The sequence below is a fragment of the Aspergillus thermomutatus genome (assembly GCF_002237265.1).
Source record: "Aspergillus thermomutatus strain HMR AF 39 chromosome Unknown NODE_153, whole genome shotgun sequence".
NCBI lineage: Eukaryota > Fungi > Ascomycota > Eurotiomycetes > Eurotiales > Aspergillaceae > Aspergillus > Aspergillus thermomutatus.
Genome location: NW_020798202.1, coordinates 1 through 23086, shown reverse-complemented (window position 1 = coordinate 23086; position 23086 = coordinate 1). Strand labels below are relative to the sequence as shown.

General features: G+C 50.9%; 6 protein-coding genes across 6 annotated transcripts; 3 read left to right on the top strand and 3 right to left on the bottom strand.

Annotated features, from left to right (window-relative positions):
• Positions 1–4500: 4500 nt before the first annotated feature.
• On the bottom strand, positions 4501–7893 carry CDV56_102409 (nuclear import receptor MTR10; the record flags this gene model as incomplete). The annotated part of the gene is made up of 8 exons (XM_026756028.1): positions 4501–4589; positions 4645–5175; positions 5231–5656; positions 5717–6997; positions 7065–7155; positions 7262–7534; positions 7597–7689; positions 7762–7893. The coding sequence occupies 8 exons, from the start codon at positions 7891–7893 to the stop codon at positions 4501–4503; spliced, it is 2916 nt and encodes a 971-aa protein (XP_026612836.1).
• Positions 7894–8362: 469 nt separating this feature from the next.
• On the top strand, positions 8363–8775 carry CDV56_102300 (small nuclear ribonucleoprotein E; the record flags this gene model as incomplete). The annotated part of the gene is made up of 3 exons (XM_026755919.1): positions 8363–8506; positions 8561–8651; positions 8723–8775. The coding sequence occupies 3 exons, from the start codon at positions 8363–8365 to the stop codon at positions 8773–8775; spliced, it is 288 nt and encodes a 95-aa protein (XP_026612835.1).
• Positions 8776–10125: 1350 nt separating this feature from the next.
• ROT1 (Reversal of tor2 lethality) lies at positions 10126–11033 on the top strand (the record flags this gene model as incomplete). Its single annotated transcript, XM_026755600.1, has 4 exons — positions 10126–10239; positions 10320–10434; positions 10497–10675; positions 10731–11033. 4 exons carry the CDS (start codon positions 10126–10128, stop codon positions 11031–11033), a joined length of 711 nt encoding a protein of 236 aa, XP_026612834.1.
• Positions 11034–11329: 296 nt separating this feature from the next.
• CDV56_101879 (uncharacterized protein) lies at positions 11330–11850 on the bottom strand (the record flags this gene model as incomplete). Its single annotated transcript, XM_026755498.1, has 2 exons — positions 11330–11735; positions 11795–11850. The coding sequence occupies 2 exons, from the start codon at positions 11848–11850 to the stop codon at positions 11330–11332; spliced, it is 462 nt and encodes a 153-aa protein (XP_026612833.1).
• A 563-nt stretch (positions 11851–12413) lies between these two features.
• On the top strand, positions 12414–16707 carry CDV56_101172 (putative non-repetitive nucleoporin; the record flags this gene model as incomplete). The annotated part of the gene is made up of 5 exons (XM_026754791.1): positions 12414–12696; positions 12755–15217; positions 15270–15358; positions 15415–16044; positions 16099–16707. The coding sequence occupies 5 exons, from the start codon at positions 12414–12416 to the stop codon at positions 16705–16707; spliced, it is 4074 nt and encodes a 1357-aa protein (XP_026612832.1).
• Positions 16708–17476: 769 nt separating this feature from the next.
• Positions 17477–18741, bottom strand: CDV56_100862 (TauD/TfdA dioxygenase family protein; the record flags this gene model as incomplete). The annotated part of the gene is made up of 3 exons (XM_026754481.1): positions 17477–17589; positions 17660–17994; positions 18059–18741. The coding sequence occupies 3 exons, from the start codon at positions 18739–18741 to the stop codon at positions 17477–17479; spliced, it is 1131 nt and encodes a 376-aa protein (XP_026612831.1).
• Between the last annotated feature and the right edge of the window lie 4345 nt (positions 18742–23086).

Here is a 23086-nt window from a genome sequence, read left to right as displayed (position 1 = left end):
ATCGTGTAATGGATCTGGAGAAGTCGTGGGATATGCGCACAATTTGTCCGCGCAGTAGTGGTGGTTTGTTCCGGATCTCGCCTCGTCGAGCTTATCCGATACCCTGTAGTGGACCTGCGGTAACCTCGTCTGTGTCGAGTGTGACCATCAGACTGTGGAGGGAAGACCCGAGCCTTGGAAACGATCGCAGGCCGTCGAGGTCTCACTGACAGGGGAATAGTCGGTCGAGGCGAGCCATGGCACGGTTTGAGAAGGCGGAACGGAGGTGGCAGAGCTGGACGGGACGGCCAGTGCGCGAGATGCTTCAAAGGCGGCCGGCCGAACCCCGTGGGGAAAGGTTTCGCAAGGGATTCGAAGAGTTGCTGAACGACGGAGACTGGAGGTACTTTGTTGTTGATGTAGAGGGCAAAGGTCAAGCTAGAGAAATATAAAGAAGGAGAGTATTGATAGGACCATAGGAGCCAGAGGGTCTGTCTGTCCTTGGTGAAAACGTTGAGGTGGTGTGACAATTTAGCCGGTGTGGTTGGACAGCGGACTCGGAGAGGGGAAGAGGAACAACTGTCTTGGCTGGAGAGAGAAGAGCTGAACCGGTGTAGAGTCACAATATCTGAAGGTGATCGAGAGGGAGGAAGAGACTTCTTATCGAGAAGCGACTTCTAGGCATCCAACTGGTCTGGATGAGGAACGAGAGCAGTTCGCTGGTTTCTTGACTCTGGCTTTCCTTGAGCACGAGGTGGGGCATCTGTACCTGGTGATCTTTTCTTTTTCCTCTTCTCTTGTCGCGTATGTAGACTAGCAGACTAGCACATCCAGTCTTCACATCAGACCTGACTACCTAACAGTATCTAGTCTACAATCTGAGACGGCATTTTACAAGCAGGATTGAGGAGAAAAAGCAACGGGAGATGCCAATCCCTGCTATGAAGAGCATGGCCAACTCCCCCTAGACTCTAGCGGGAGGGTTTGTGGCTTGTGCGAGATTATCTCGCCATCCTACTGATCTTCATTGGTCCTGCAGTCCTGCATCGAACACGTTCAGAATCCAGCTAGAATCAATATCGATATTAATATTCAGCCAGTCAATCGATCCATTATCCTGGCCTTGACAGTCGATACCCAACAAATGGACCACGGCACCATCTTAGTGTCCGATTTTGGGATATGAATAGCACGTCCTCGGGCACACAGTTCGTGGCGCTAAAGCAAATCGGTCTGTACGAGGGAGCAGAAAATACCAGAAGACAATTCGAGTGTCACTGTCCTGACAATGGCACAATAGGAGTCTCAGTCGAGAGTCGTGAAGTATGAGTTGCGGCAGCGGCGGTTAACCGACAGAGGGTCATTACTATTCATTAATAGTGAAAAGAACAAAAGTCCAGTTGATCAGACCATCATCAATCCTCCGGCCCCAGAATATCAAGAGTGGTCGAACTGGTGGAATCATCACAGCACTTCCGAGCAAATCAGTTGCCGACAGGGTCAATCAAGCCTCCAATGTTGTGCTGTATAACGCAGACCAGAGGGGATCTCCTGCAGGTGTCTACGTGGTCGCGCTGACGCTGTTCCTGTCATCTCCTTCTCCAATCTCCAGTTACAATGATGCGGAGAACGATCTGCGTCATGTACTAAAGTAGAGCACCTACATAAGACAGACATAGTAGTTAGTACTACCTAGTAGTAAATACACACGGCCTGTGGCTGTCACTTGTCAATCCGAGCAGCCTACCTCACTCTAGAGGGATAATTGCTTTTTGAACGATCTTCCCACCTCGACTGTCGCGGCTACTCCTATTTTTTTTGGCTTTCTTGTTTCCTGGGGCGCAGTGATTTGAAGATTTCACGGATGGTCCCTCTCTTTGAGGCAATTTCATTGTCCAGTAAGAATTAAACAGTATGAAGCAAGCCCATAACAGGGAAATAGGCAGGGGAAAATACGATCAACCCAGATCTATTTGTTTTTTCTGGACTACATGATTCAGAGAGTCCCAACCAGCCAAATAATGGGACCTTGCACCAGCTGAGACGCAAAATAGCGCATACCCAGAGACCAGGACCGCGGAAATGGTAAATGTAAATCGATCGGTCAACATGTCAGATCAATTTGAATAATGGAAATAGAATGATAAATGATAGGTACGGTGGATGCCATTCGATACAGATATCCAATGCACTCTGTAGAACTAGGTATGTGATAAGGTGACATGGCATATGTATCACCACCGTTGGGAGGAACAACCGCCTCAAGATCATGGCGTGATATCTCTTCATTATTGCGTCAACGGCACTCCCCGGTGCTGGACCAGTGTACCGGGATGCTTAGTTTGGCGACTCCTCGATGCTTATTCCGGGGTTGTGGCAATGTAACAATTAAGAGCTACTTGAGGCTGCCCGGGTTGCCAAGTACAAGGTATGCTATCAACTTTGGCTCTTGATTGTGCTTGCTTTTCTTCTCTGGCCATCATGCTGGTCTTGCCAATGATCTACGTCTTGCAACTACCAAATCGTCTCAAGAAGTCAAGATACCACCCTGTAGAATATCAGGATGAAAAGGGTCACAGAGCAATATGCCACTACCAGACGCTCCGAATCTAGACCCGCGTCTCAGGTCGATGCTTTGGAGATTTCCGCGCAGGTTACGCCGTACTTGGCAAGATTCGGCCCGTCACGAGATCACTCCCAGTCGCTTCGTCCTTCAATGATAATTTTTTGCCCGTAGCCGACTTTGCCTCGATGGAAGCCCAACCGGACTAAGTACTCGGCGAGTTGCCTGCGAGGCTGTGACCTTGCACGAATGCGGATTAGACTGGATTATTCCAGAGGCGCTCTGCTGATGCCTGTGGCGGACCTGTTGTGTTTATGTATGTGTTGACGGTGGAACGGTTAGAATGTGCATCTCATTTCTCTGACGGACGGGGTGAGCAGAGAAGATTTCCCTCATGTAAACCATTGACGGGGTATGAGTACTATGTATGCTTGGAATTGAGTCGATCGTACGTCTAAGAACCAGAATATGGTCTGGTCTATCTCATTTGGGAAGATCCGCTCCAGAACCCGCCCAAACTAGAGATATATTTTGGACCCTTAAGAGTAGCTTTCGTCAGCCACACCACGATTGATCTTAAGGAATGGACCACATCCAAGTTCAAACGGCCAGAATGACCTTGGGAGCAATCTCCATCACTCGAATCTAATCCGACGATCAGCACCCTTAACGTAGAGAGACAACGCCAGATCAAGTCGGACTGAAACTGAGTACTCCGAGTACATGGCAATTTATAACTGTAGCAACGAGCATGACTATTGCTTCTGCGAGCCATCTTGCACTGCCTGATCCCGATACTGCATCGAGCGACTCCGTGAATGACTCCCGTTTCTTGAGAACGGCCTTGCTTCAAGTCGAGTATATTATTCCTGCTGGCACCATATAGGATCACCACCAAGTCAACCTCCAGGAGTTATACCTCCCAAATAAAGAATCAACAAAGGGATACAAACTTCACAGGACTCAAGCACCTGTGTAAGAGCAAGAGACATACAAGTTCTCCAGATACTGTCGTAGTGAACGATACTTGACGCTCGTTTGATACTAAATGAAACCTCCTTTACTACCAACATATTTGCCGCTAGATTCATACGCTGCTTTCTGCAGAACAGCTGCCATTTCTATTTCTGCCTACCGAGACCAAGTCTACCCCAGGATTGACTCAAGTCATGATGTGATCCGCGGTGTGATCCAACCTCCGAATTCCAAACGAGGAGGCCGCGACAGAAGCCAGGATCGTCACTCTGCTACCGTTGGCATGGACGTAGGCTTGTGAATGGCTGGCAATGACAACGCTGCCTCCATTGTAAGCTCATCGGTGAACCGATTCAGCAGTCTACTGTAAGTCTCTAGTTGCGTGTTAGCTACGATCATGTCGAGAGTCATGGATGTCATCTGCCAACGAGTCAAGCCAGACCCACAAAATAAAAGCGTACCGCGTCTACCATAATAATCAGGGCAACGATCCATCTGTAGGCCTGCAATTCAGAGATTTAAGTGCCGATATCGGCAGTATCGTGCGTGCATGGCGCCACGGCTCAAGAAAAAGCAAAAACAGAAAGAGGGCGAGTTGGTTGTTCCTGGCATAGCATATGTGCCCATTCCATTTCTAAGGTTGCTAAATGCTATGGTATCGAAATCTTACAGACCGGACGGTGGCACATGTCGCCGCCCCTTTATGTAATGTTCCGGAGAGCTCGTCCATCGTGTTGTGTGGATTCTGAAAGCCCGCAGTTTGTGTATGGTTGCTGGGAAGAATATACCGGCTTGGATTGTAACGCATGAAATCCCCCATTGGCCCTTACCTGCTCTCATGACGTGTGTAGTCGCCGCAGCGACCCCTCACAGGGCATTTCGCCACACGGCTGAGCGAAGGTGGATGATGGGTATCCTCTATAATTTCCCCGCTCTAGAGGTTCTCATTTGGGAATGCTCAGTCTGAAGTTCTGGTCGTAAATCTATCCGCTGAAGCGGAACCGAGTAGCCTCCAACCGGCCCAAGCCCTCACGAGGCGCCACGTTTCGTCGGCGATATGAGTGGGTAAAATCTGTAGGATGCTGTCAGTCATAATAGAAATTGTGGAGCCCTGGACTTGGTCCCACCTTGTAGTAGAGTTCTGATCTTTCGGATTTCCCTGGTCTGCACTTTGTCTGCAATGCCCTTCAGCAGCCGCTCTGCCTCCCCTGGCTTCATGCTGCCGGCCGGGAGCATCTGGAGCGTGGACTGCACCCATGCCCCAGCTTCCTGGGGCACCAAGTCAAAGAGAGTCATCATGATGCCGGAAGCGTCCGCGAAGCAATCACCAGGGAATGTGAACATCATTCCAGTTAAGATCCTTTGGGTGAGAACTTGACCCTGGGCAAGGATCAGCTGCTTGACAGCCTCTCTGATCTCAGGTGGATTCGAGTACGAGTCCCCATCGGACCTGGTGAACTCTGAGACGGCCGGCTTATCGAAAGCAAAGCTGAATAGATCATGGTAATAATGCAGTGTCGCAATGAGAGGATCAACCTGCTGGAGAGTAAGGGCGCTGAGCGCCGCAGAGAAAATGGGCACTGCGAGAGACGAGGTGATGCACTCTTTGGGGTAGAATCGGACAGCGTCCGAAGAGAGACGGTAAAAGTCCTCGATCACTGGATAAAGTTAGTGTACCAATAACAAAATCTTACCAGATGAATAGGAGCTTACCATCAGGTAGATTCTCTGGCGGTAGCTCATTCAGAATCCTTAGAAAAGCAACTGCCTGTTGTTCGTAGAACTGGAAGACAGCATTGCTCGTGGACCGGTCGACGAACTCGGCCCCTTCAGAAAATTCGCGCACAACAGCATCGGTGGCCCACAAGAAACATCCTTCCCGCGAAGCCTCAAATCCGTTGGCAATGCTCTGGGCCAGCGTGGGCAGCAGAGGAATCATTGCCGTTCGGTATGAGATGATCATGTACCGCCAGCAACGGCAGACACGCTCCAATATGGGAGTGGACGAAGTGAAATTCATAACAATCGTCGTCATAATGGGCAGAATCTCGCCGCAATACTTGACGGACGGGTTGTCTTCGTTCGGGCCAACATAAGGATTCACAACCTGCACGAAGATTGTAATCAATTGTAAGTGATCTGCGTAGGGATTGGTTAGCTACTGCTTCCGCAAAATGCAAAAATGCAGGACAAACGTACCGGCAACAGCGCGCTGGCCTGGCTCATCGCTTGCATTGTTGGCCAGATTCATGATCCGTGCCATGATGGGATCACAAAACAACTTCATAGTTTCGTAGATCTTGTCAAGAGGTTGAACAGCAACAACAGCAGCGACACCTTCGGTGACTTCTTCCTGGCTGGCTGGCTTCAACTTATCGATGACTGATTCATAGAAGGAATGAAGCTGCGTAATGTGCCCTCCCAGCAGCTTCTGACAGTCTGTACCCAAGAACTTGAACGCTAGCGCGGCAGCCTGTACAACCTCGGGAGAACTATGCTGGAAGCCAGAGATGACATAGTTGAGTTGTGCTTCCAGAGTTTCGGGATGTTGAGCGGTCCATTCCGTGTAACGTGCGAGCGCCATGATAGCCTGGAATCGCACCTTCTCCTGATTGGGTATTTGCACGATCAATGGAATAATCTGCGAAAGGACTGTACTTTCCTCGGGGTCGACCATGCGGCCCATTGCCCGTAAACTGAAAAGTGGTGCCTCAAGTTCCTGCCAGTGAGGAACATGTTGGTCGCTCGCTTGAGATGCATACTTGGAGACCCACTGTTGGATCAACGCATTGGTCTTTGACAAGCACTCGGTGACACCGATGACGGCGCAGCAATCCTTAAGCACGTCGCCCATGGAGTGCCGGTAATGACGGAATTTTTCTTCCTGTTCCCTATCACCGCCGAATAAATCGGTTTCGCCCTCTTCCGGGCGGGGGTATTCAAGATGCTTGACCATGATGTCCACCAGTTTTGAGAATACGTCAGTGAAAGCGACACGCGCGTCACCGTATCGCTCGAGTGTGACGTATTGCTTCAGCTCGTACCAGAAGACGAAAGTAAGAGAAACTGCGTCGTGCTCCCAGTCTCGGGCACAGCATTCAAGAACCGCTTCTACCAGGCCGCGGAACTCGGAAGGTAACCGGGCAATCATCACGACCCAAGCCTCACCAGCTTCTGCAAAAAGCCTGGTGATACCCTTGAACGCATCTGTATCTTCTGCCCCGGCGAATTCCGCGATCTTCGGGCGTAGAGACAATAACCGTGGATATAAAGCCTGAATGATTGACAACGATTCATCGACTTCTCGCGTATCCCTGTACAAGGTGCACATGCTATCAACAGCGGATTCGAAGGAGATATCGTTATCCAATGCTTTCAAGATGACATCCATCAAAGGCGATTCAACAATTTTCGCGGCCGGAATTTCACGCATCCAAGAGGTTATACAATCCAAGAGACGTGGGTTGGTCGATGCGGTCGCTACGACGCAGACGAGGTGGGCACGGATCAGTATATAGCGCCCTGAGAATAACAGACGTGTACTTACGGGATGACTGGGCATATTGGATCAGTAGATGCATCACCTGTTCTGCATTGTCTTCCAACAACTCTTTCGTCCGTGTCAGAAGATCCTCTTCCTAAAAAGACACACATGCATTAGAGTCTGATTCACTTATCGTGGATTGCGCCGACCCGTTGAGACCAGATGATAGGTGGTGGGACGCTGGTTCTGCCGGAACGTACACTGAGATTGATTTTGCGACCTTCCGTCACCTCCTCTGGTAGGATCCTAAGGAATTCTAGGACGCAATCGCCGGCGCTGCTTCCCAGAGCCGACCCGACGGTAGCAAGGACATCTTTCCACCCGGTCATCTGAATGGCGAGACTCGCCAGGCACACACACAGCTGTGTCTGTATCGGTCGTGGACCAGACGCATAAGCCACGAGGAGGTTCAGCACAGAGTCTCTCAAAGCAACTACAGACTCCGTCGGCAGTTGATCTAAATCGAATATGATCTATTGAGGTCAGTATTTCTAGGTCCCGCGTCCGATGACGACCATGGCATATGTTGCTGCACCTTTCCTTTCAGCGTGGTCGCTGCGAACAACTTTGCTTCAACAGGGACATCCGGCGACTGTAACAGCTCATGGGTGATCGTCCAAGCCTCGATCTAAGAGAAATATCAAGTGTCAGACAGAAATTCTATAAATCGTGTGGGGTGCGATCGAGGGGTTCAACTTACCGACTTCTGGAACTTCTCAAGGAACTCATGAGCGTGTGTCTTCTCACTTCGTGATACGTTTCCTTGCATTGTAGCGACTGCCGCGAGGACAGGACCAAAGGCCTGTCCTGCGGCCCCTTCTTTACTGGCCATGGTTGACGGAGGTGGGATGTTTTGATCTAGTGTATGGGAGACGGAAGTGGAAGAGGGGTCAATCCGGCCGGAAAGGCTCAACAACTATAGGTAAATGTCATGTACACTCATTAAACGAGCATTAAAGGAGAGGTGAAATAAGGGTTTCAAGCACCGGCATTCAACAAAGGTGGCGGACTGAGAGATCGGGCAACCGTCCTTACGTAGTAGGGGAAGTGGGATGTGGTGACTGGTGACAAGAAATTCAAAAGGAAAAGTTGGTGAGCCGCAATCGTCCCCCAAGGCGGCCAAAGAAAACGTGCGGGTGAAGGAACCTCCTTCAACCAGCTTAGCTTCGCCTGATGACCACCACCACGGACAGAGGCTCAACGCAAATTTCCCCAATTAACAACAATTTTATCGGAAGGCGCTCAGTCGACCTTACTGCCAGCTACGTTCTTTCAACAATTTTCCACGTCGCGTGTTCATAATGGCCGGCCGAGCAGGCGGTGGAGGTGCTCGCAAGACGCTCCTTGCGCCAATTCACTTCATCTTCAAGCTTCTGCAGCAACGAACGACGGTTTCTGTCTGGCTCTACGAGCAGTTGGCTTTCCGGATAGAGGGAAAGATCAGAGTACGATCTGTCTCTTTCCTTGCAACAATTTATCAAGCTAATAGCGTGCGCCAGGGATTCGATGAGTTCATGAACTTGGTCATTGATGATGCGGTGGAAGTGAGAATGGCTACAAAGACCGACGAGGAGAAGCGGAGGCCCCTGGGTATGCACTGCTTCGACTGATATCTTGATCTCGCAAGTGGGTGGTAGTGCTAATACGAGTGTTTATCGCAGGTCAAATTCTGCTCAAGGGCGACAACGTGTCTCTCATCCAGGCCGTCCAGTGATTCTACTACGATAGGAGGAAAAAGTTTTTATTCATCTACGGCAGCTTCGATTTCCTCACAACCATATACTCTACGAATTGCCGCTGAAGGACAGTTTTATGCTTAATTGAATAGACGGGTTCTTTGCATGCGTGAAGACTCTTTCCGGGGGTAGTCATATCAACGTTGGCGAACAAACAAGCGGCCGTCACCGACGATGAGCATGTCTACTGGCCAGTCGTGATCCGCAACGGGTATTTCCTCGGTCAAGGGAAGCATTTGCTCTTTGAGTGAAAGGGCAACTATTCGGAATTAGTAAGGTCACTTTACGGGAGTTTTGGGTTTCGGATGCGGCTGCTCCTCACCGAGTAAAGGCATTTTTGATGTTGTCGTCTGCCTCTCGGCTTGCTTTTTCGAGTATCTCGTCAAAAAATGATCATAGTAACCTTTACCATGGCCAAGTCTTCGGAATCCTTGATCGAAAGCCATTCCAGGCATGATTATCAGATCAAGTCCCTCGAATCTTTGCGTAGAGTCCTCCACCGACGTTGATGAGACACCTATTGTCCCAAAGCAGTTTCTCTTGTTGGCAACCTGGGCCTTGGTGAGCGATGGTATTCCCCACTTATCAGGCGCAAGAGATTTGAATTCTTCCATAGACCGCAGAACCAGCATGTCCATGATGGAGGTCTTCTTCTGTGTCGAAGACGGTGAGTCTATGTTATGGATATACGGCACGAATACCTCTTTGCCGTGAGACAAGGCGTCTTGGACTATGGCCGTAGTTGATAGTTCACCCGATGGCATGGACAGGTAGACACCGATCCTCGTGGCATTTTGATACTCAGTCAGGGAGAATAGCTTATCCGCAGCAACTCTGGCTATGCTCAGTTAGCTCTTGTGGAGGGCGATAATAAGGGTGTCTGACATTGCTGAATGATTGACTCATTGGGGGTTTTTTGAAGAACATTGCTGATCTTCTTGCGGAGGTCCCTTTTTGCTGTCTGTAGACCGGAAGCCATCATCATTGCTACGCCTGGCAAAGTATGGTATCAATGCGCATTCTTCGGACACTCCAAGGCGTGGTCGATGTTGTTCAACAAGCGCTCGGATATGTTCAATATTCCGTCGATGCGATGTGAGCTATTCTCCGATGTTCGGGCCCGCGCCTTGGCACATTGTTATGTGGAGTATCCGCATGGCTGGATCGACAGGGCCGTGTAATTCTACATACCAGCCATGGTTTACCTCCTTCACTGCAATGAAGGGCAAGTTGTCGCTCAACATGGCATCCCTTCACAAGTTCCTCCTCATCTTGCTTCACCTCGCGATACCTGACGCTGCCAGCTTCTCGCTCGGGTACGCTGAAAGATGATTGTTGGATACTTCCTGTTCATCTTCCTCGTCGCCATTGTCAGGGCCAGTAGTGTTGCTGATCTGGTCGGGACTTGGACAACTAAGTCTCGCAATGTTGTAACAGGCCCGGTAGGCTCTTCGCAGGCGCACAGTCGCGGATCTTCCCGAGTGGTCTACATGAATCTCTAACGTCTCGCTATATCTTGAAGGATTTCTACGATCCGATCAACGACATACTGCTCGAACCAAATCTCACTGGCATTTCATATTCATTTACTGCAGATGGATACTATGAAGAGGCGTACTACCGCGCCGTTGCCAATCGTCAGTTGTGACCCATCCTTTCTCGTCGGAGGCTGTTTCCTGACATGACTTGTATTCACCAGCCACAACGCCTTCGTGTCCTAAAGGTATCATGCAGTGGCAGCATGGCACATATGCTGTGATGCCAGATGGATCCATCCAGCTAACTCCAATCGCGGTCGACGGCCGCCAGCTGGTATCAGATCCATGCTCAAAGGACGTGGGCATGTACACAAGATACAACCAGACCGAGACTTTTAGTGTGCGCTGAGGACCTGTCGCACCCCTCTAGTATTGTTGCTAACTGTGAATTTCAGTCATTCACGGTCTCCACAGACTCATACCATCATGCCAAACGTTTGGATCTCGCTGCATTCGACGAGACTCCAATGCCCCCAATGTATCTTGTCTATAAACCTCCTCAGCTTTTACCCACGACGACCTTAAACCCGGCCAGCTCAGAGACGGGGAAGAGCAAGCGCCATATTGCCCGAGATATAGGGTCCCCCGTGGGCGAGAACACTCTGATGCGAAGCGATCACATCGTCAACCCGGACAGATGGCTATGGTTTGGTGCTGTGATGACTGCTATGGGCGGAATTGCTTTGATCTATTCCTGACTTTCTAGGACTGCAATGGCTCGTTTAGGTCATCATGCGTTTGCATTTTAGGAGGATTGGTGTTCGAGATCTTGATGTACACAAACCGTCATATACTGCAATGAAGATTCTTGCACGTCACATGGCGTTGGAGGTCCTCTTCCCAGAGACTGGAATCATACCTGGCATCAGTAACTCTTTCACTGTTCCGCACCCCCAAGGCAGTTCCCGAGTGCCGGATAAGAGGAGGAAGAGAGGAAAGACCAATATCTAGTTTACATCATAATACAAGGCGTTGTATAATACATCATGTCTTCTCAAGCTGAAGCGACGGCCTCTTTGGCGATCTTCGCAACTTCTGCTCTCTCTGCAGGCTTGCCGTCCAGGGCACCGCCAGGAGCAAAGAGAGACTTGAGTAGACCGCCGACCTCGACCTTCTTGCCGGCTTCCTTCATCTTCGAGAGTTCCTGCGACACAATCCCTTTGATGTCTTCCAGGCTCATCGTCTCCACTTGGCCGGCATACTCCTCCAGAATTGTGACCTGCGCATCTTCCTTCTCCTTCAAATCGGGCCGATCGGCGTCTGCGAATTGTTGCGCTGCCTCCTTGGCAGCAGTCGCACGCTTCCGAATGAGCGACAGCAATTGCAAGTCTGTCTGAATCGGCGACGAGGTCTTTGCGGAGTTATTCGTTTCCGAGATCAGCGCGCGAAGGACGTTCAATCTGGACGTAATTCAGTTCATATTCCATATAGATCTTCGACAACGTAGCATGAGAAGTACCTGGCCGTGTCCTTCGCCCTCATGGCAACCTTGAGATCAGATCTAATTTTGGCCATTAAGGGCGGCGAAGCTGGGCTGGCAGTCGAGTTCCATCGGACTGGACTCAGGTTCAACCGACTGGCCGACCTCAGAGTTCTGAACATCTTTTCTGCAGCGCAAGCAATTGATAAAGTGATCGGATGTAAGAGAGAAGGAAGATCTAGAATAAATCACAATTTCATGGGTGGAGCCTAACAATGTCTATTGAGAACTTGGACTGAAATCATTGTCGGGGAACACCAGAAAAGGCGGAAAGCTGCTTGGGCTATTCATATTGTCCGGTCCGTGCACAATTTTGTTTCTCTTCTGCTGTGAAGTTCCATTCTGCCAGTTACCTGCTTTTTGTCTTGTCTCAATTGGGCCTCAATACAATAATAATAATAATTTGACGAGAAACAGCGCTCATTGATGCTAATCCTGATCTGCTACGGCGCCTAGTTACTTGCTTATGCTTCGTCCCCGGCTTCTCTTTTCCTCTAAAGTTGTTCTTACCTCACCTTTACCACGCTGAACGAAGTACCACCACGCCGGGGAGCGCGACATATTCTCCTCAAGCCGTTGACGGCGACCGCACAAAACGATGTCATATCCCAATCTTCCGACTCTGACTCCTCAAAAACCGCTTCCTGGAGCTTTCTTCCAGACTCCTGCACCTAAGAATGTATCGAACACGTCGCTCATCTCTCCCAAGCCAGCTCCTGCCGCCGCAGAGCGAGCTTCGCCAGCTTCTCTTCCGAAGCTTCCTCCGGCAGCATCGAAGTCGCAGAGCCAAACGCTGAGTATCGAGGAGCGTGCTGCAGGGACAATAAATGATACACTCGTCCAGGAATCTCGGTATCCCGACCTGGATAGCTACCTATCTCGTAAGTAAACGCTGATCGCCTTGGTTCTTTGTTGGGTCTGGCTGACGTCCTCTCGCAGAAGGGTTTTCTTCCGATTACGACATCCCCACCTCGTCGTCATGGGCCCCCTTTCAAAAAGTGAAGATGTATAATATCCCTGATCAGATCTTTGATCAGTACAATCGAGCGCAGGTTTCCACGAGTATGGGTCTCTTCGCCGAGTTGAATCACGCCTGGGTTGCTATTGACAACGCGCTTTACATCTGGGACTATACGCATCCGAATCCACAATTGGTCGGGTTCGAAGACCAGCCCAATAGTATCAATGCCGTCAAGCTGGCGAAGCCTCGCGCCGGAGTGTTCCTGCCTTCAATCACCCACCTTCTCGTCATATCGACGACCGCCGAGGTCATTTTGCTGGGAATGGGCTGCGAAACAACGGCGGGGGGCGCGCGACAAGTCACCTTGTATCAGACCGGCATGTCGACCTCCATTCGTGGCTTGGATATTCATGTCATCGCTTCGTCGGATGCAACCGGTCGCATCTTCTTCGGCGGTTCTACCGACAACGATGTCTATGAGCTCACATATCAACAGGAGGAACGGTGGTTTCAAGGCAGATGCGCCAAAGTCAACCATACCAGTTCGCGTATCTCGGCTTTCACGCCCACTCTGAGTTTCACTCAGAAAACCACTGAGACGGTGGAACAGATGGAGATTGACGACACCAGGAGACTACTCTACACTTTGTCGTCATCTTCGACCATAAGAGTTTTCCACATGAAACCTGACGGTACCTTGGCCCTGGCTATTACCAAACCGGCCATGGACATCTACGCGAACATTGGGCACATTATTGCGTCCAACGAAACCCTCAACCCGAAAGTTCGAATCGTGTCCATTAGCCCTATTCCTGCTGCTGAGGCCTCGAGATACCATCTAATGGCCACAACTGCAACCGGCTACCGTATCTACCTCAGTGCGACGGCGTCTTATAGCTGGTCGCCAGCTCCAAATGGCACGAATGCGCCGACAAGCATGCAGGCGCACCATGTGAAGACTCCGCCTTTCGATAACCCACCTTCTACCCCGATAGAGCTGGGTCAGCCCCGGTTCCAGACCTCTGGAGCATCTAGGGTTCCCATACATTCTCTCAATCCTACCAGATTCACCGTTCGATACCCACCAGGGTATTTCTTCTGCTTCACATGCAAGGATCCCACGCAAAAGACCGACACTCTTTTCATCTCTTCTCCCGACTCTGGCCGAGTGGCTCGGTCCCAAGACAACGTCATCCCTGGAAAGGCAGCCGAGACAGGCATCTGGCTCTCTTTGGGTAGCAGGGCGGAGGACGTCGGTCTCTGCTCCGCGCCTAGCGCGGCTGCCTCAACCCCGGGTGGATTCGGCAACGAGCTTGCTGTTCAGTTTGATAGCGCTGCGGCCGAGATTGCTATCCTGACCAACACCGGTATTCATGTGATTCGCCGCCGGCGACTCGTTGACATGTTTGCTGCATTGGTTCGGGGTGGCGGTAGTGGCGGTGATGAGGGACTCGAGGGCGAGGTGAAGAACTTCATTCGCACCTATGGCCGGAGCGAGACTCTTGCAACGGCGCTTGCAGTCGCGTGTGGACAGGGAGTCGAGGTTTCCACGGACTCACGGCTGACTCAGATCAATGATCCTGATGTTTTGGAGTTCGCGCGTAAAGTCTTCATTGAGTACGGAGGCCGGCCGACGGTGAATGAGAACGCGGTTGCAGACAGTTCCACCCCCGCCATCGACACGGTTATCCTATCGCCTAGGCATGCAGGCATCGCTCTCTACATGTCAAGACTCCTGCGGTCGATTTGGAAGAAGGAAATCGTAAAGGTCAGCAGCGGGCCCAATGGTGCACAGACGATCTCCGCGTCTGTGGCGACAACAAAGCTGCAAAGTGTACAGCGTGACCTGTCTGCTCTGCAAGATTTCTTCAAGGCGAATAAGAGTTTCATTGAGGGATTGAGTGGTCCTGAAGCCTTGGCGCGCGTGTCGACAAAGCAGGAAGAAACGGCGCTACAAGCCGAACACAGAGCGCTGCACTCGCTCGTTCAATTGGTCTCACACACCATTGAAGGCATCTCATTCGTCCTGGTGCTTTTCGATGAGCGTGTTGATGAAATTGTTGCGACTCTGCCGGACGAGTCGAAGCAGCGTTTCCTCAAGCTCACATTCGAGGAGCTTTTCAGCACCAGCAAGGGTCATGACATTGCAAAGGAACTGGTGAAGGGGATAGTGAACAGAAACATTGCTAAGGGCTCCAACGTCGAGACTGTGGCCGACGCCCTCAGGCGACGGTGCGGTAGCTTCTGCAGCGCCGAGGATGTGGTCATTTTTAAGGCTCAGGAGTTGTTGAAGAGAGCCACCGAAGCAGGAGCCAACTCGGAAATCGGCCGCAATCTGCTGAATGAGAGTCTTCATCTGTTCCAACAGGTGTCTGACAGCCTTCCCATGGATTACTTGGTCTCGGCGGTCGAGAGCTACATCTCCAATCAATTCTTTGCAGGTAGGTCTTACGACTCAAACATTGATGGGCCAAAGGCACTGACAACGTTCAGGCGCGATCCAACTGGCTCTCAACGTCGCGGCTCGTTCCGACAAGGCTAACTTGGCACTGTCATGGATCGTGGACGGTCGTCCTGAAGATGTAAGGTTCCTGTTGTGACATCCTTTAATAGGCGACATGCTAATCCGCGGCCACAGGATTCTCGACGCGATTACTTTTACTTCAGGAAGCAATGTTATGATTTGGTATTCAAGGTCATCATCGCCGTTGACAATCTTGCAGCGCATGATCCGGGTGTGGTTGATGGGCAACTCACAATCATCGCCAAACGCAAGAATGAGGCCTACAGTGTCATATCAGATTCCACTGACGAAGTGTTCTTGACGAGTTTGTATGACTGGTACCTTGAACAGGGCTGGAGCGATCGCTTGTTGCAGAACAATTCTCCGTTTGTGGTCACGTATCTCGAGCGTAAGTCAGCCGATGACATCGCTCATGCGGACCTACTCTGGAGATATTTTGCCCAGTCGCAGCGGTTCTACGAAGCCGCCAATGTTCAGTATCACCTTGCGCAGAGTGCCTTTACTTTGCCTCTTGCTCGTAGGATCGAATACCTGGGCCGCGCCCGGGCAAACGCCTCAATTTTCACTCCAGATGTGGGCCGCCAGTCCCGGCAGCGCCTCATTCAGGACATTTCGAATCTCATCGACATTGCCAATATCCAGGACGATCTGTTGCAGCGCCTGAAGGATGACACGCGCATCGCACCTGAGCGCCGAACAGAGGTTCTGAAAGAGGTGGACGGTCCCATCATGGATATCAGTACGGTACGTTCCAGTTCCAACTCCATGCATTCGTCAGGACATACTAATTTGCGACAGCTGTTCAATCAATACGCCGATCCTGCTAGCTATTACGACATCTGTCTCCAGATCTTCTACCTTGCGGACTATCGCAATTCCGCAGATATCAAGTCCACATGGCAACACTTGCTCCAAGACCTACATGAGGAGACTCTCGAAAAGGGGGAGCCACAACCGTATGAAGCTGTGATTGAGAAGGTGCGCAGTCTCGGCAGCCGCTTGCGCATGTCCGAGACTATCTTCCCGATCAAGGAGCTCCTACCGATGCTTGAACGGTATGCGCTCGAACACCAGCGTGATGTCGGCCCGCCGACGTGGATTGTCGATCTATTCCTGGATCTGGGGGTTGCGCACGAAACCATCTACGCTGTGCTCGAAGCGATGTATTACACTGACGAGGCGCCATTCCACGGATCGAACCGGAAATACATTGCCAAGGATCTGCTGTATCTGATCGAGGTGTGGTTCCACGAGACCGTCCGGCTGGGAGGGATCGTGTTCGGAAGCGACGCGGTTGCGGAGCGTATTTCCGAGACGCTTCTTTTGTTGCAACAGGGCGGCATTGCGCCCGAGCTGATGCAAGCTGCGCATGAGCTGCGAATGCGGATTGCAGAAATCCTGCGGTAATGAGGTCAATGGGATTCATGCTAGTCTAGAATTGCGACATCGTGTCCTGTTTTATGCACGTTGATGTGAGCTACTGTGAGCATATGGCGTTATCTTGTTTCATTGTTTTTAGTTCCTCTGCGAGACGGCATCTGAGGCTTTTGGTTTGAAAAGGCAGGTCATAGTTTTGCCATTGTCAATGCATCTCTTTTTTGAAGATATCGACACAACTGTCGGAGTAGGGCTATACTCGGTATCTTTGGGCACAGACAGATCCAATCCAAGTCATATCATGGTTCATTAGGATTATCTACCAGACATCACACGCTAAAACGAACCGCCAAAGCAAAACAGCAAATCAAGCAAGTCTATCTAAATCACAAGCCCGAATGAGAATGAAACGAAAACACAAGTCTAATCAAATCCAAGCCAATAATACCGTCTATAAACAACCTAATCCACGAGCCGAACCGAGGTATCACCGGAAAAGAAACAAGGAAATAGGAAATGGGAAATCAATAGTGGCTTGCGCAGCAGTACCCACAATCACATGGGTAAGATTGTGACCGGCACTGGCACTGGGGCTGGCGCTGGGTCTGTGGTTGCGATCAGGGGCAGCTCGACCTGCCCTGCGCAGCCGGATAGCAGGGAGAGGGGGAAGTGGTAGCTTGAGGCGGGGGTTCACCGACCGGGCGTATCTTGTGCCCGCCCCGGGGAATGAAGCGCAATTGCAATGCAACTGCAACAGAGCAAGAGGGGGCGCGAAAGCTAGCGCTAGTCCTGCTACCGCCTACTCGAACTGATCGTAAACGGGGATGGGCTTTTCGCCGAGCGCGCAGAGCCGGAAGATATGTCTGAGTTTGGCGCCGTAGTCGTCGTCGAGGTAGTCGACAATCGCGGAGTCTGTGGGACTGACTGTTAGGAACGGAAGACTTGGATAACTAGACTGCTACAGGAAGGGAAGGGGACATACGGATGGTGCAGCGGTTATCAAAGATGACGATTGTCTTTGGTTGCCAGCGCACGCGGGCCTGGAAGTCATGGCCGGTCATGATGTGCTGCATGAGGAAGTCGAGGAGGTAGCGCTGCTCGGGTTCCTTGAGGCCCTGGATGCGGGTGATGAACTCGCCGTTGATGAAGAGGCATTTCTCGCCGGTGACGGGGTGGATGCGCACGAGCGGGTGGACGGTGTCGACGGGGTCCTTGCGGACGAGGCCGCCGGTGAGCCGGGTGTGGTTGATCATTTTGGCGGAGGAGTGCACGGCGCGCAGGCCGTCGAGGAAGGAGGTGAAGGTTGGGGAGAGGCGTCTGGGTTGGTCAGCTTTTGATCTGCAGAGCTGAGTTGGAATAAGAAGGGAAGGATGGGGCCTACTTGTATGCCATGTCTGTGGCGGCGAAGACGGTGTCCCCGCCTACCTCCGGGCCCTCGAGCAAGCCCAGCATGACGTACCCCGGCGGCTGGATCTCGTAGCTCACGTCCTGATGCCAGAGGGTGGTGGTGGTGCGCTGCTCAAGGAAGCGGGCGATCTCCTGGCGGTTCCCGTCGCGGTGGATGATATGGAACCCGGGGTGATTGCGCACCGTCCCGGAGACAGGCTGGTAGTTTGGTTTCCCGAAATGGCGCATGAACTGCTCCAGCTTGTCTGGGCCGGCGTCGATGAGATCCTGCGCGGGAAAGGCGACGACCTTGCGCTCCGAGACCAGCAGGGCCAGCTCGTCCTTGGCGGCGTCGGAGAGCTGGCTCAGCTGCACGCCTTCCACGATACTCCCGATCTGGGGCTGGATGTCGGTGACTTTGACGCCGGGGGTGAGCAGGTTGCGCTTGCTCTTGTCCTTGACGCGCAGGGCGGGATCCTCGTATTTGAAGGGGCGCAGAGGATCGAACCAGACCTTGTCCCATGTGGGGAGGTACTCTGGGTATCTGGTGTGAGAGGTGGATTCCTTGGTGACATCGACATAGGGGATGTTGATGTCGTAACTGATGGGGATTTCTTCCTCATGCGGATTGACAGCTTGTGGCTTGCTGGGTGGTGAGACGGGGGCTGAAGCGGGCATGATTTTGGACGCGAAAAAAAAAAATGCTTGAGATGATGGTGACGGAAAAGTTTAGATAGGACAATGCTGAAAAGGGGCCCAGAGCTCAAGCGAAACTTTTATTCATGAAAACGAAGCAGGATTGTTCGTCCAGCTGGTGAAGAAGACCTTGTGCGGCTTCTCGAGTGTATACTCGAAGACGAGATCTGATGCAGAGGAAAAAGAAAAGAAAGTCTAGACGTCGGGACGAGGATGCAATGGAATAAATAGATAACTCTGCCGATAGATAAAAGGTCAAATATCAAATATCAAATAATAATAATCGAATATCAGGAATATATAGCCTTAGCCTCCATCAAGTCGTCATCTTGCGATAAAGACACAGTAGTAAGAACGCACATACTGACATACATACATGCAGATGGATACTCGAGACTTACGCCTACATCACAGCAAGCCGAGCGAGGAATCTAAATGTAAATCTAAATAATCTAGATAATTCTAATGTTTGAGCCAAGTGGATGACATCGTCGCAACGGCGCCAATGATCTCGTTTCAACGGCGTGCGTCGCAAAAGGGCCGTGACGAGACTAGAAAGACTAGCAAAGTCATTATTCCCCTTTCATCTCCGGGCCGGGGGCTTGTAAATTAGATTAATTGGATTAAAGAAAGAGAGCAATCATCAATTAATTCAAAAGGTTATGATATCCATGTAGTTACTCTCAAATACCATCATACTTGTGTCGAGGTTCAGGATAATCGCCATAAAGGGGGAGAGTGAGTGAGTCTATGGAGGGGCAGCGGCATGGCAAGCTCAAAACGACTTAATACTTGGAGGTTCCGAGCTCAAAGTTCAGACCAGAAAAAAGAAGAAAATGAAGCTCGAAAGAAGAAAGACAGAAAGAAAGAAAAAAGAGAAGCGGTCAAGATTCCTGGAAAGGGTCCATTTGGCTTCATGTCTGTCCTTACAGACATATCTACTTGGGTATTCCTCCCATAGCTTTGCACCATCCTGAGCAGATGTGACTGATTGCGATGGTGATTGGTTCTTTGGCTCTGTATTATCATACCAGAATCATTTCGCGACAGGGATATATAATAATATAAAAATAATATGATTATTATTATAGTACGGAAGAGAGGAAAGCTCCTCGGCCCTGATCCAAGCCCCCAGGAGCTAGTCGAGTATCGAGGAATACCTACAGTAATGCTTCCCTGCTCCCGGCGTGTTCCGGGGGATTGGCTTTGCCCTCACTCAATCTGGAGTTCTGTACTACCTCGAGGCACTCTAAGGGGTGGTCTATTCGCTTCTAATGCCGTTTCACCGCTCAATCTGCTCCGTAGTGCAGGAATCCTATGATCCTATCCGTGATAAGGCAGGAGAAACCGAGTGGACCCTGTCGCAGCATACGGAGGAAGAGACCAGCCAAGGAACGGAGCTGTTGGCGGCTTGGACATTACGTCTGGTAGTACAGTAACAGCTGCAGCTCGGTAGCAGAGCTCTGCTATCTTGCATACTCCTTGCATCACTTGCTAGCAACCTTGGAGGGTAGTAAGCCGCAGGGTTGAGTCCAGTACAGTGTACAGTACTCTGGAGTCGTGAGTAAACACCGGCTGTTGCTCGTACTACTACCGTGACTTAGTTTCTAGACTAGATCTTCTCGACGGCAATTTGACTCTGCATCTTGAGTGGTGGGTTTTTATTGCTGCTGCTGCTGATAAGGCAAGAAAGATGCACTCGACAGGATGCAGCCGATTGACATTGCGGAGTGTCTATCTTTCTTCCACTCTTGGATGATTATTTGTGGTGAAAGTAGCGAACCCCTGGATAAACTCATCCTGATCGCTAAATATTCGGCTGAACTACGTTGAATTGGCTGATTTGGGTGCTTGGATCTGGTTTTGGGCCGAATCTCCGTTCGTCTAAGCCTAAGCCTAAGCCTAGGCCTAGCTGCCTAAGGCATGCATGTCCTTGGGCCCTGTCAGTCTCTCTCACACAGGCAGACCAGGAACGGGAGACCAGGATTGGGAAGCTATTCCATCTTCCCCGACCACTATTTCCTTTCTGAGATTAAGACCTGGAACTGGACTGGAACACTCGGTTCGGTGTTCTCCACGGCCTAACGGTGCTTTCGACTTGGTAACAAAACGACTCTCAATGTCATGGACTCAAGTGTGGACTCATAAGCATCAGAAGATGACAGCTCACAATATTATTTTCCATCTACTACTATCTATGAGAATCAGTTCCACCTACGCTTGTTCCAAGCTAAGACTTAACGACCTTCTGTTTCATTTCGGGAACGCAGTTCAACGCCCGTGGTTTATCGTGGTTCCCCACTTGGCAGCGTGGCATTTGATTTTGGCCGTCGAACTTAGACTCTTAGTGACCAGAATCCAGATACGAGTCCAAGGAGGATTCCCGTCCTCAAGAGATAGACACAGAGAGACTGTACCTCTCCTGTAGCAGAAGCATGAAGCACCATGCAGTCTGCAGTCTGCATGAGAATACCCGCACCCAGTTGCAAATGAGACCGGCAAGGTAATTGACTCATTCGTGCTCCGTACTTCTGCCGGATTGCCTGAATTCTTTCTATTGATACTGTCCCGTACTTCGGTGATGTAAGACATGTTTGATGAGATCGAAATCGAATACATCGAGTCTCAGGTCCCGAGGACTGCACATGGCGTAACGAGTCGCCAACAAGTTCTAACCGCTAACCCCCTGGACCAGCTGGTCGCTTTGCTCTTACGAAATGATATCCAGATGTGGTCAACGGATGGCAATCGTGACGCCAGCCGGGCCGGTGTAGCCCAATTTCTACTAGAAGGATTCGTTCACGGAGCATCATTATTATTACCATGTCGCGTGTCTTCGTATACTCGCACTCTCTAGGCAAAGTGTGTCTAATCCCGACGGCCAATTTTCGCCCCAAACGCCCGGGGCCCACGCCGTCTCACGTTTCAACTTTCGAGGTCCCCCGGAGACTGACTAGCCGGCTAGTGTGTGCGATAGATTAAACCCAGAAGGTCGTGGGCTGACGCTAACAGGTGCTAACTGCAATGTCCTGTAACTTTTGTCTGTGTAGCCAATGCACGATGGATATTTCGACAAGGATCGGCCGGTCCAAATCGTAAAATATGGGAACTTTGGACTAGTCTGGGAGCCCAGGAGGCTAGTAAGGAATAACATCGACCATAGCCGTGATCCTTCCCTGCATACGCATACGAATCAGACAATCTCCTGTGTGACTGCCAGATAGGAACGACAGACAGACAGAGATAGGAAAAGGAGACTGTAAACATGCAAAACGCAACCTTTGCAAGATCAGCTGAGAGCGAATCAGCTGTGGTTGAAGCTGTCGCCATCTGTCGTCCATCGTCATCCCAGCTCCGGCAAAAGGAGACTGACATCCCGTCGATGACAAATGCCAGTCTCAAAATTGCGGTGAAGGCCATCTGTGACTCCCTCCTTCGCTCGGTCAAACGGGCAGGGTTGAAGGATCATCAAGGACAAGTGCTGATCGCAACAGATCGCTGTTTGGAGTTTGGACTACGGACTTGACTGTGTTTCTCCAAGCCAGAAAACAAAGATAGACGTTGATATAGAGACCGTCAACAGAAAAAGCAAAAACAGCGATCCTTCTTCTCGAACCATGGGTACGGAGCAAGTACTGGGACGGAGACTCGGAGTACTCCGTATGTAGGTAGACTAAATCTAACTTACCCGTCTTCCATTCGTAGTAGTAGGACCCGATCCGCGCAGCTAAGCTTAAGTTCTGTTTAGTGTTGACTACTGTTTGGACCTTGGAATCTGAGACGCGTGCAGTCGAAAAAGCAAATAACTCCTTAGCCTGTATCTTCCATTAGCACTGCAATACCCATTTCCAGCCTTTCGGGACTCACGAACGGCGGGTCGGTCCTTTGCTTTTTCTGAGGTCACCTGACCGCGCGTTATTCCGTGTCGTGAATCATCTTCCTAGACGCGACGAGATAGTCTCCCTCAACATCTCAATCTGTCACAGACTGGCTCGGAGATATCTCACTCGAGATCAAGAATATCATATCACCATGGCATCACCAACAGCCTCCATCTGGAGCCGGAAACGCGACCTGCTCTACCTCATCTTCTTCATCATCCACATCCCAACCATCTTCAGTAAGTCCACCCTCCTGAACCACATCCTAGATCCAGATCCAGCTAACTCCAACTCAGTGGTCGACGCAGTCCCCCTCCTCCCCGCCCCCCTCCAAACACCCCCCACCCACCCGTCTCTTATCCACATCCCCTACCCCCCCCCACCAAGCCGAAACCCCCATCTCCCCCTCTGCCTCCTCAAAAAAACCTGTCTCCCTCTCTCGTACT